The following is an 11,788-nucleotide window of genomic DNA, read 5'->3' as shown; positions in this document are numbered from 1 at the left end:
TTGGTGAATTAGTTCGAATGCAAATACATCATATTAAAAGATATATAATTTACTACTTGAACTAGGCCTCAGCTGCTAGACCCGTTTGACTTTTTTTTTTTCAACAAGTTAACCGAAATAGGGGAGAAAAAAATCCAGTACGATAAGGGAACACAGAATGATCAGACATAAGAAGACCAAAATCACATTGTTTACCAAAAACACAGGACGTTGGCTAATAACAATCTTCTCAATTGATTCAAGGAATTTCCTAGACACCAAAACATGCACCTAAGAAAATATCAAAACACTGTATTAAGATATCCCTAGTCATTAACTTTCTCATGCCATAATTAACCACAGTATCATAGAAACTCTTGTTACTAGCAAAACCCATTTTTTTTCAACAGTAAAATTAGTCAGAGTGTAGTACTGAAAGAAACAAAAACTAAACAATGAAACAAACAATGCTGGAGCAACTATTACATTTATGTGATACATACTCCAGCACCAACATACTTAGAACCAAGCAATGGCATCATAACATGCTCACATATAGTTGGTCGATGATATCCTTTTCTGAAGAGGAAACAAGTTCATTCACATCTTTCCAAAGCAGAAGTTCATTCTAAATGAAACAATATTATTTGCTTGTTTAAAATCCCTAGGCATTGATGGAAATTGGAAACACTGAATAAGTTCAGTTTACGGATATGCAACAATAACACGCAATAACTAGGAGATCAAAGTTCTAGCATCAACCAACAAAGTAAAAAAGTTAAGTCCTAAAGCTTTTTTCAACGGTAATGTTACTATAGTGTCGTCTCCTGCAAGCTCATGTTCTCCAATGCTGAATTTGGTGCCTCTAAGGTTGCATTGGCCACAAGATTTCCATCCTTAATCTTGACAGGGCTAACCTCAGAGAGAAGGTCCAAGCATGGTGGTGTTTCCCATGGCAATCCTCTTTCACATACCTCTTGAACCATGGAATAACCCTTACAATATCCCAAAAGAAATTGTTCAGTGACATCACTTGGATCATAAGCCAAAAGCTCATATTTGACCGGATCATAAGCTGAGTAGGCCTGCATCATCTCAATCAAACAATTTAACAAATCAAGATGGACATCAATCAATTGCACTAAGAAAAGATCAACTGAAAAGGTAGATGATTATACATACACGATATCTAGGTGATGATGATTCAACAGATTGGGGACAAGGAAACTTCGATTTCAAGCGGGCAAACTGACGGATTATCATATTGATGTAGTGTTCTGACAAGTCAGTCGTGCCAGATGCCAGGCGAGACTCACAGTATCTCAGTCGAGTGAGCCAACGTGAAGCATCATTTAAGGCGTCCATGGCAAGGCGAAGGCCATGGATGGTGGTGAGATCGCAGGAGAGAGCAATGCGGGTGCAGAGGGATCCCAGGTTGAAGAGAACAGAGGCCTTCTCCAAATGGATGTTATGCTGAGAAGAGTGCTGATGAGGGATGATGGCATTGTACCAAACAAAGATAGGTGGGTTGGGTGAGGCATTCATAGGGAAAACAGGCTCAATCATGCAAAGGTATTTCAAATAAAGGATGAGGCAGTCACGGCGAAGGGGTAGCGAAAGGTCATCACGCAGCATCTCATTGCGCAATTTGTGTAGCATTTGGAGAAGGCCTTCTACTCTGTTTGCCACGCTCTCAGAGTATTTGAGGACAAAGTAACTGCGCAGGGACTCATAGAGATTCAAGGGCTCAGTCTTCTTCAAAGGAAGGAATCCAAGAATATCCGACAAGGACGAAGAAGACAACGAAGATAAGAGGATTGCCAAATCTATTGGATAAGGAGGAGGCATATCCCATGGGTAAGCCACCAAGTTTCCAAAGGACTCATAGAGATTCAAGGGCTCAGTCTTCTTCAAAGGAAGGGATCCAAGAATATCCGACAAGGACGAAGAAGACATCGAAGATGAGAGGATCGCCGAATCTGTTGGATAAGGAGGAGGCATATCCCATGGGTAAGCCACCAACTTTCCATCCTTCATAATCTTGAAAGGATTGTACTCGGAGAGGATGAGGTCAACGTACATTCGGATTTGTATTTCGAATGGCTGGGTTTTCGTCGAGCAAATCCCTCTAACTAATATCTCAGTGACACATTCTGCATCATGATCAAGAGCACAAGAATCGACCCTTGAACAAACATGAGGTCGCTCGGATTGGGGTAGGATGGATGATTCCCTCTGACGAGCCTCCGCGTATAAGAATGTCACCTTCTTTTTAAGATGAGTTAACCAGGTTCGGTCAAAAGAGCGGAAATGTTTCCATGCAGCCGAATCATTCCTTATCGTTTCATACGCTCTACGATGAAGCTCATAAACCTACATCATCATCATCATCAATTCATCATCATTAGAATGAAAAGTAAGTGTAAAATCATCAATCAAGAGTGAAGACTGACCAATTAGGTTCGAATTATAAACTTAAAGTTCGAACCAATTAGGTTCGAATTATTACCAAATAGGGTTCGAACCAATTAGGTTCGAATTGTATATAAATATGGTTTGGCTGATTCGTGAATCTCTTTTTGCTTTGGCTTATTCATGTAACAAGTTTCCCCCCTTGATTTATTTGAGTTTTTTACCCTAAATTAGACCTCTAAAAAATTTAGTTTAAAATCAAAAGGGTAAAAAACACAAATAAACCAATGGAGGATAGTTATTACATGAATAAGCCAAATTGAAAATTGATTCACGAATGAGCCAAAGCATACTTATATGTAATTGGAACCTACGAACTCCAATTGCATATAAATCGAACATATTTGGTTCGAACTAGACACACATAATTCGAACCTAATTGGTTCGAATTACACACGAATTAGGCTATCACATAATTCGAACCTAATTGGTTCGAATTACTAAGGAATAAGTGTGAATATGTTATGTGCATGGGATTGTAATTGAAATGAAACAAATTTAAAATGTTGTAACATATACAGAAAAATTATTTATTATATAAAGTTTATAAAAAATATCTTTAAAATTAATTCTAAAATTTTTTAAATTATAATTAATATACTCTTTTAATTTCTAAGATTACTTATATTTTACTTATTATTTATTGTAAAAAATAAGTTTTTTTTAATATATTAGTATCTGCTTGGATTTAATTGTATGCCTCATTAAAAAATGCTTCTAAAATCAAATCCTTTTTAATTTTTTTTAATAATTTAATTACAAATTTTTAAGAAAAAAATATACTTTATATCTTTAATTGTCTTAGTTTTTTAATCTTAAATTTCATTTCGTTTCAATTTACTTTTACATTTTATTTTGTGTTAATTTTATCCTTACTTCAATTTAATTAAAGAACATTAAATCCTAATAAAATAAAATTAAAATTAAATAAAGTTAAATAAAATAAAATTTAAGAATAAAATTAAAATAATCTTCAAATTGCATATATAAAGTGTATTTTTAATTTAATTCCAATATTTAACTATATAATCTCTAGAAACAGCGATAAGCTAAAGAAATATACACGTAAAAGATAAAAATCAAATTTTTTATTGACATTAAAAAATGTTTGTAATAAATTATATATTCATTGAAATGGAACAAATTTAAAATGGTGTAATATATACGAAAAAATTAGTTATTATATAAAGTTTATAAAAAATATCTTTAAGACCAATTCTAAACTTCTCTAAATTATAGTTAGTGTACTCTTCTGATTTTTAATATAACTTGTACTTTACTTATCACTTATTGTAATACAAAATTAGGCTTTTTTTTTTTAAATATATTAGTCTCTGTTTAGTTTTAATTGTCTGCGTTGTTAAAAAATATTTCTAAAATCAAATTCTTTTTAACTTTTTTTTAATAATTGGTTTACAAATTTTGTAAGAGAAAAATATACTTTATATCTTTAATTGTCTTAATTTTTTAATGTTAAATTTTATTTCGTTTAGATTTACTTTCAACATTTTATTTTGTGTTAATTTTATCCTTATTTCAATTTAATTAAAGAAAATTAAATCCTAATAAAATAAAATTAAAATTAAATAAAGTTAAATAAAATAAAATTTAAGAATAAAATTAAATAATCCTCAAGTTGCATATATAAAGTGTATTTTTAATTTAATTCCAATTTTCAGTTATACAATCTTTAGAAACAACGATGAGTTAAAGAAGTACAACCACAAAAGATAAAGATCAACTTTTTCATTGACAGTAAAAAATGCTTATATGTTACCTATCTTCGTGTATGTATTTTGTTAGTGTTACTTCGTATCTATCTTTATGTGTATTACTCTGAAAACATCTGTATTTTACGTTTTGATGTTATTTAATTTTCGCATCATGTCTTGCTTAATTTACTTCATAGACTAATTTATTCGCATGTGTGTTCAATAGACATTTCCTTTAAAACTCCTTAAACGAAACATATTCGTCAATTACAATCCCATGCACATAACATATTCACACTTATTCCTTAGTAATTCGAACCAATTAGGTTCGAATTATGTGTGCCTAGTTCAAACCAAATAGGTTCGATTTATATGCAATTGGAGTTCGAACCAAATAGGTTCGAATTACATATAAGTATGCTTTGGCTCATTCGTGAATCAATTTTCAATTTGGCTTATTCATGTAATAACTATCCTCCATTGGTTTATTTGTGTTTTTTATCCAAATTAAAATATTATATAATCAAATAGAATAATATATATTTAGTAATATATATAATTATGATTAGTATTTTTTTAATTAAAAAATATTAATAAGGGTTTGTTGTATAAAAAAATTATCTTAATTTTTATAAAAAATATTATTTTAAATTTGATAAAATATAAAAAAATTATCTATTTTTTAAAATTAGAGTACTTTGTTGGTATTATTATAGTAGTAAATTATATTTTTATACTTCATATTATAAAAAAAATCTACTATAAAATAATATAAATAAATTATTGTAATAACTTTGTTATATACATTTAAAATATATTCATAAATAAAATATATAAAATATAATTTTTTTAATGAATTTATTTAATATATCAATTAATTATAGTTCAAATGGCATAATCTTCTGAAACTTCTGATATTCACTTAAATTTGAGTCTTTCTATCTTTACATTCTAATTATTTGGTTAATGTAAACTAATTTCAATAAAATTAGTTATTATAAGAAGTACCTGCTCAACTGAAAGTAGAACTTGTTGATCTACAAAAGCCTCTGTCTTTTGACAATTGAATATCATCCATTTACAAAGTTGTATATATAGTTGTTTTTAGCTTCGGAAGAAACAAGTGTCCATGGAAATATCTAATAATATTGATATGTTAGCCCGTTAATGGGCCTCTGTATTAGCCCAATTTGTTTGAATCCATTCAAGCCTTTTTGTTATCTATTCCATCATTTTTGTCATTTAAAAACAAGGAAAAAGGACAAATTAGTCCCTGAGCTTTTAAGTCGTAGACATATTCGTCCCTCACGATATAAAATTACAAAAACGCCCTTCACTATTCAAAACGTGTGACGGATAGATCCTTCCGTGCAAAATACCCTCCCAGACGTAACGGAGAGGGGTGATGTGTTGCTGAGTTGGCGTGTGTTGGACCTATGTGTCAACACGGTACCGTTGAGGAAGCTTCGTGTGGCCGTTATGGAAAAAGGCTTGGACAAATAGGTCCTTATGAGGTAAAACGGCAACGTCTTGAGAACATTAAGTTTCAACACAATTCCAAAGAAGCCCATATGAATCACACACAATTCCAAAGAAGCCCTAGCGCACATATGTATGATCTTTTTCCTCCAAAAAAAACGATTGATCTTCTTCCCTTCGTTGTTTTCTTCTAACGTTGCACCGGTGAAGCTTCGTTGGTGGAACTTTGGTTGGCATCTGTACCGGTAAGTACCCTTGTTATGACACTGAATGGGACCGTTATTTTCAAACGTTATCTGCTATGCTTGTCGTGGATTGGGGTTTAGGTCTACTGTAGTGTTGGGAGGGACATGGGTTGTGTGGGATTTAGGTGAAAGGTAGTTATGTATTTGCTAATGTTTAGTGCTAATCGTTGAGTCAAACAATGCTGCAGATGGTAGATATATTCGTGATTCCTGTTTTTCATCACGGGGGCTACTTTCAAAGGGCCCCGAATGGTGAATTAGTTTACCTGGATGGTAAGATTGAGAGGTTCCCACCGATGGACCTGAATTTTGTAAATTTCGGTGACTTGATAACACTATTCAAAGGACTGGGATATCAATCATACAAGGAGGCCTACTGGTATGATCCAAAGAGCAAGAATATAGAGTCAGGGCTGCATGTTCTGAGGGAAGATGCAGTCATCAACCAGATGCGCCAGGCAAAGATGAGAAACAAAGATACTGATGAGTTCTACATATTTTTTGATCATCCTATTGATGACCCGGAGCCTGTAGATTGTGCTGGTAAGAAAAACGATGAGGTAGAGGAAGATGGTGTTCGTGTCGAGGTGGATGAATTGGATCAGTCGTCGACAGAGCACGATAGTTACGATAGCGCAGAGGATGATGTGTATGCACCTCCACCTTCCGGTAACGAAAGTAACAGTGAGAGTGGAGAAGATGTTGTCAATGGGTCTGTGTCTGGCAGAGGAAAAAGGAAACAAGTGCCTCATTCCCCTAAGAGAACCCCTCAGCCAAGTAAGCAACCCAAGAAGCAAGCTCGACGCGTGTCTCAGAGAACAAGGTCTGCTGCAAGAAAGAAAGGGCCTGCCCATGAGCCCGAGGCAGGTGGGCCTGGTGGACAGCCCAGTGGATCTAGGCCTGCAGGGGAGCCCAATAGGGCCAGAGGACCAAGGCCAGCACTGGTAGACTACATGAGTGATGCAGACACTGATGGTGATGATATTATATGGGAGTATGAATCTGAGGAGCTGCATACACCCGTTTCTTCTGAGGATGAGGGAAACAAACATCAGTGGCCTGAGTTCAATGACCAATATAGTTTCGGAGAGGGAAGATTTAAGCTTGGAACAAGGTTTGCAACAATTGAGAGGTTCAAAGAGGTTGTAAAGGATACCTTCATTGCTGAAGGTCGGGAGTTGGTTTGGATCAAGAATGATAGGAAAAGAGTAAGGGTTGGGTGCAAGGACGAAGAGTGTGGTTGGATTGCGCACTTGTCATACAACCGTCAGTTACAATGCTTCCAAGTCAAGACTTATAGAAACGAGCACACTTGTGCAAGGGACCTTGGAAGCAATGCTGCTGATCAACACTGGATCAGTAAAAAAGTGGAGAAGAGGATGTCAACGCACCCGCATATGACAACTCATGAAGCTGTTGATTTTCTAAGAGAGGACTTTGACCTTACTGCATACCCAAAGATGGTGTATAGAGCTGTGAAGGAGGCAAGGGAGAGGATGATGGGTAACGAAAAGCAACAGTATGAAAAATTGAGGGATTACTTATTAGAGATACATAGAAGTAATCCGGGGTCTTCTGCATTGATAGACCTAATTCCTCAGCCTCAAGCACCCCCTATGTTTGACAAGTTGTATGTTTGTTTTAAGGCCTGTAAGTAGGGATTCAAGAGTGGCTGCAGACCATTGATCCACCTAGACGGAGCATTTCTTAAAACATACCATGGGGGACAACTACTTTTTGCTATTGCACAGGATGCAAACAACCAGTTCTACGTGGTTGCATACGCAGTTGCAAGATCCGAAAACAAAGAATCATGGAAGTGGTTCCTAACATTATTACAGGAGGATATTGGTGATGTTGGCAACCACGGTTGGAATTTTATGTCAGATCAACGGAAGGTTAGTTTCTTTTTTGTCATTCCCAGTTTCTTGCCTGAGTCATTTTCTGGTTTATATATTTTTGTAAACATGGCTTGATGCCTTCATTGTTGTTAGGGACTGTTACCTGCACTGAAAGAGGTAATGCCTAGTGCACATGTTAGAAACTGTGTGATGCATATGTGGAAGAATTTCATAAACCGATTCAAGGATCTGTACATAAGAGAAATAGTGTGGGACTGTGCAAGATGCACCACCATATCTGAATTCAAGACAACCATGGAGAGACTGAAAGAAGTGAACATGGATGCTTGGGCCTACCTTATGAAATTTGATCCTGCTACCTGGGTTAGAGCATACTTTAGCCATGGTCCCAAGGTCGACAACCTATCAAACAACATGTGCGAGTCATTTAACGCAAAGGTGGTTAAGTACAGATGCAAGCCCATACTCACAATATGCAAGGAATTACGGTGCTATGTGATGCGGCGAATGGTTCAACACAAGAAACTTCTGGGGACTCATGAAGGAAAACTGGCGCCAGTGCAAGAGAAAAGGCTACAGAGGCTTATCAAACCAAGCAACAAATGGACAGCGGAGTGGATTAGTGACAACGAGCGCAAACGGTTTGAAGTCACTTACAAGGGATCCAAAGTTGATGTGGATCTGATCAAACACAGCTGCTCGTGTAACAAATGGCAACTCACTGGTCAGTCAGGTTCATGAATTTCATTTTTAACAGGATGTGCATTTTCTTAGTTTAAGCATGCTGTGAATCAAAATTGCTGTGAATTTCAATTTTAATCATAGTTGATGTTAACCATCATGTGAGATTAACCATGCTGTGAAATATAGTTGTTGTGAATCATAGTTGCTGTGAATTTCAATTATAATGTTTATGTGAATTTTTTGGGATTAACTATGCTGTTAATTTGGACATACTTGATGTGAAACTGAGATATATGCTGTGAATCTGCTGATATTAACCATGCTGTGAATTTCGAGATATTAGCCATGCTATGAATTTCTATTAATTCTTGATAATTTAATCATGTTTATGCTATTCTACTGTTGTGAAACTGCTGTCCTGCCGTGAAAGAATACCGTGCATTCATTCCATAGCAGCAATAAAAAGTGACATTACACACTGACCAAAATAATTATTTAGATAAGTTGGAATATGAATCTCCAAATAAGCTTCAGAGGAAAGAGTGAAAAATACAAAACAAAATGCATGAATCACTCTAGATAAGTGACATTGAATACTGACAAAAATTTTGGATAAGCTAAAATAGCTCTCATCAGGATAACAATGGAAAACTACAAACTAAAATTGATAACTGATGCAGAACATTAAATAGCAACAAAAACATAAACAGGTGTAGGTAAGAGTCCAAAGATCTGAAGAGAAGCTCATTCATGTAAACATTTGTCCATCATGCAAATTAGTGTTATACCTTCTGATACCATGCATTGCAATTCAATTATAAATCAATTTCATTTTAGATAATATTACTAAAATGATAGATTGAATAGTTTTATTAGGTAATATGGTAGAGGAGATAAATCTCATGTTTTTTAGTACTAAAATACATTCTGTACTCTATTACACCTTTAGTGTTCAAATGTTATGATTCATTTTTTCCCCACCATATTATTGCTATTATCTTTGTTGTTTATTTTGTCATATATGCTATTATTTTTTATCAGCTTCCCTTAACTTAAAAAAATTAATAGAAGATTAGACTAAATTATCAATACCAATTATCAATTTACATCAATGAACTAGTCAAAGATTAATTATCAATAAAACTAAATAGCGAAATTAGTAGATCGACCTAAAACTGAATTTAAAAAGTGAAGAAAATTGAGACTAGATGACCACTAGACACTGTTTTAATCAACCATTCTATACTGATCAGCATTTAGATAAAATAGAATAATGACATTCGAAAATTTTGATAAAATAATATGAACTACACTTTTAATGTTTATATGGTATGGTTAATTTTGTTTTCACTATGTTATTTTGTTTTGTCATATATGCTATTATTTTTTATCAATTTTTCTTAACCTAAAAAAGTTAATAGAAGATTGGACCAAATTATCAATACCAGTTATCAATTTACATCAATAAACTAGTTAAAGATTAATTATCAATAAAATTAAATAACAAAACTAGTAGATTAACCTAAAATTGAATTTAAAAAGTGAAGAAAATTGAGACCAATATATTATTAGACACCGTTTTATCAACCATTCTATACTGATCAACATTCAGATAAATCAGTAAAATAGTGTATTTTATCAAAAAATTTATCATCTAAGATAAATCCAATGAAAGCCAATACATAATCCAATCACAACACTTGACTCGTTATATATGTGGCATGCATAATTAAAGTTACATTAAAATTAATATTATTGTATTACTGCTGAATTTGAATTAAAGGGCTGCAAAAGTAGCAGTAAAGGCAAAAGCATTGATGCATGATTGCATTTATTTCTCCCATTGACCATGAGGGCCATGACATAGACAATCCAGTAAAAAAGATAGATGGAGATGGAGATGTATCAGAATTCAGAAGTGTGGATGATTTTCAAAAGTAAAAAGAGATCAAACATCTCTTAAATTTGATATGACATAGGATTTATTATCTACATTTTACACTTGATAAAATACTTGGATACATGCTTTGGAGTAGCAAGTATCCTTTGAAGATGCATATAGTAATTATATAAAGTCAATTAGTATTCTATATTCACTTATATTATTGTCAACCAAGGATGAAAAATATTTTGCACGCATTTCTAATTTTTTTTCTTCTTCCATTTTTTAGTTTTCTTTATGCATTTCATTAATATTTTATATCCACTTATATTGTATTTCATTTTCAAATATTTTCCTAACTAGTTTTACTTCTCAACTATTTTGTGGATAGTCAACTCTTTAAGATTTTTTTTGTCATAGTACACTCTCAAATGTTATATATATATATATATATATATATATATATATATATATATATTGAATCAGTTGGATTGGATAATGGCCAATTTTAGGTATTATCACACTATACGCTCACCCACACAATACTAAAATGGATTCATATTCAATACTTGGCGAATTAGTTCGAATGCAAATACATCATATTAAAAGATATATAATTTACTACTTGAACTAGGCCTCAATTGCTAGAACCGTTTGACTTTGTCTACTAATATAATCTAATAAGATACTCAACCTATGATCCAAATAATAAAAACATTCAACCCACAAATAAAAGGAGAAAAATTTCATTAAAAATCTTCAATAGCTTTTTTTTTTCCAAAAACAAAAGAGGTTCATTTTTTAAGTTTTGGACTAAAAAGAACAAAAAACTAGAAGAAGGAAGTTCCCTTTTTTTAGATAAGAGTTCCTTTTCCCTGTCCAAAAGAAAAAAAACAAAAGAGTTTCCGCTTTAGATAACCGCTTTTTAATTTTGATATTGGAGAGTAGTTGGTGTTAGGCGTGGATATGGGGTGACTGGGTGCTTAACAAGGGAGTGGTGTCAGGAAGAAAGCCATAACAGGAATCGGACCCAGTGATTCCTCCTCCCACGAATCGGACCCAGCGTTTGGAGGAATCGGACCCTCCGAATCCTATAAAAAAAAAAAATTTCCTGCAAGAAAACGGACCCAACGAGTCCATAAAAAAAAAAAAAAACCAAAAACCACTACACGTACCCTGCGATTCCACTTTCATACACAAAATAAAAAATTATTAACTTTGGTCCCTTAAGGAATCGGACCCTACGAGTTCAGTCCAAAAAAAATTTTTTTGCTCATCGGATGGTCCAATTACTACACACAACTTCAAATTTTTTTTTTCTGCGCAACGCAATCGGACAGTCCGACTCCCCCCTGCCATGGCTCAGAAAAAGCTGCCCCACATTCGGGTGTAGCACCCCCTCAATCCATATCCCAGCACAACACCAACCCCTCTTCCATAACCAACAAAATGAGTCTTAGATAACATGTGCTA

At 33.8% G+C, this 11,788-nt stretch overlaps 1 protein-coding gene across 1 annotated transcript; it reads right to left on the bottom strand.

The window, feature by feature from the left end:
* Positions 1 to 435: 435 nt before the first annotated feature.
* LOC112758176 (uncharacterized) lies at positions 436 to 5,237 on the bottom strand. Its single transcript, XM_025806776.3, has 3 exons — positions 5,172 to 5,237; positions 1,162 to 2,352; positions 436 to 1,064 (listed from the first exon to the last, which is right to left on the bottom strand). Exons 1-3 carry the CDS (start codon positions 5,235 to 5,237, stop codon positions 792 to 794), a joined length of 1,530 nt encoding a protein of 509 aa, XP_025662561.3. The 3' UTR covers positions 436 to 791.
* Between the last annotated feature and the right edge of the window lie 6,551 nt (positions 5,238 to 11,788).

This window comes from Arachis hypogaea, chromosome 16 (genome assembly GCF_003086295.3).
Source record: "Arachis hypogaea cultivar Tifrunner chromosome 16, arahy.Tifrunner.gnm2.J5K5, whole genome shotgun sequence".
Classification (NCBI taxonomy): Eukaryota; Viridiplantae; Streptophyta; class Magnoliopsida; order Fabales; family Fabaceae; genus Arachis; species Arachis hypogaea.
This window is presented reverse-complemented; position numbering and strand designations above follow the sequence as displayed.

Bases quoted from the DNA above. Each gene is read 5' to 3' on its own strand.
- LOC112758176 (XM_025806776.3), bottom strand. From the start codon at position 5,237: ATGATATTCAATTGTCAAAAGACAGAGGCTTTTGTAGATCAACAAGTT. The intron at 2,353-5,171 runs GTACTTCTTATA...ATGATGATGTAG, and splicing joins TTCTACTTTCAGTTGAGCAG to GTTTATGAGCTTCATCGTAG. The intron at 1,065-1,161 runs GTATGTATAATC...GAGATGATGCAG, and splicing joins CATCATCACCTAGATATCGT to GCCTACTCAGCTTATGATCC.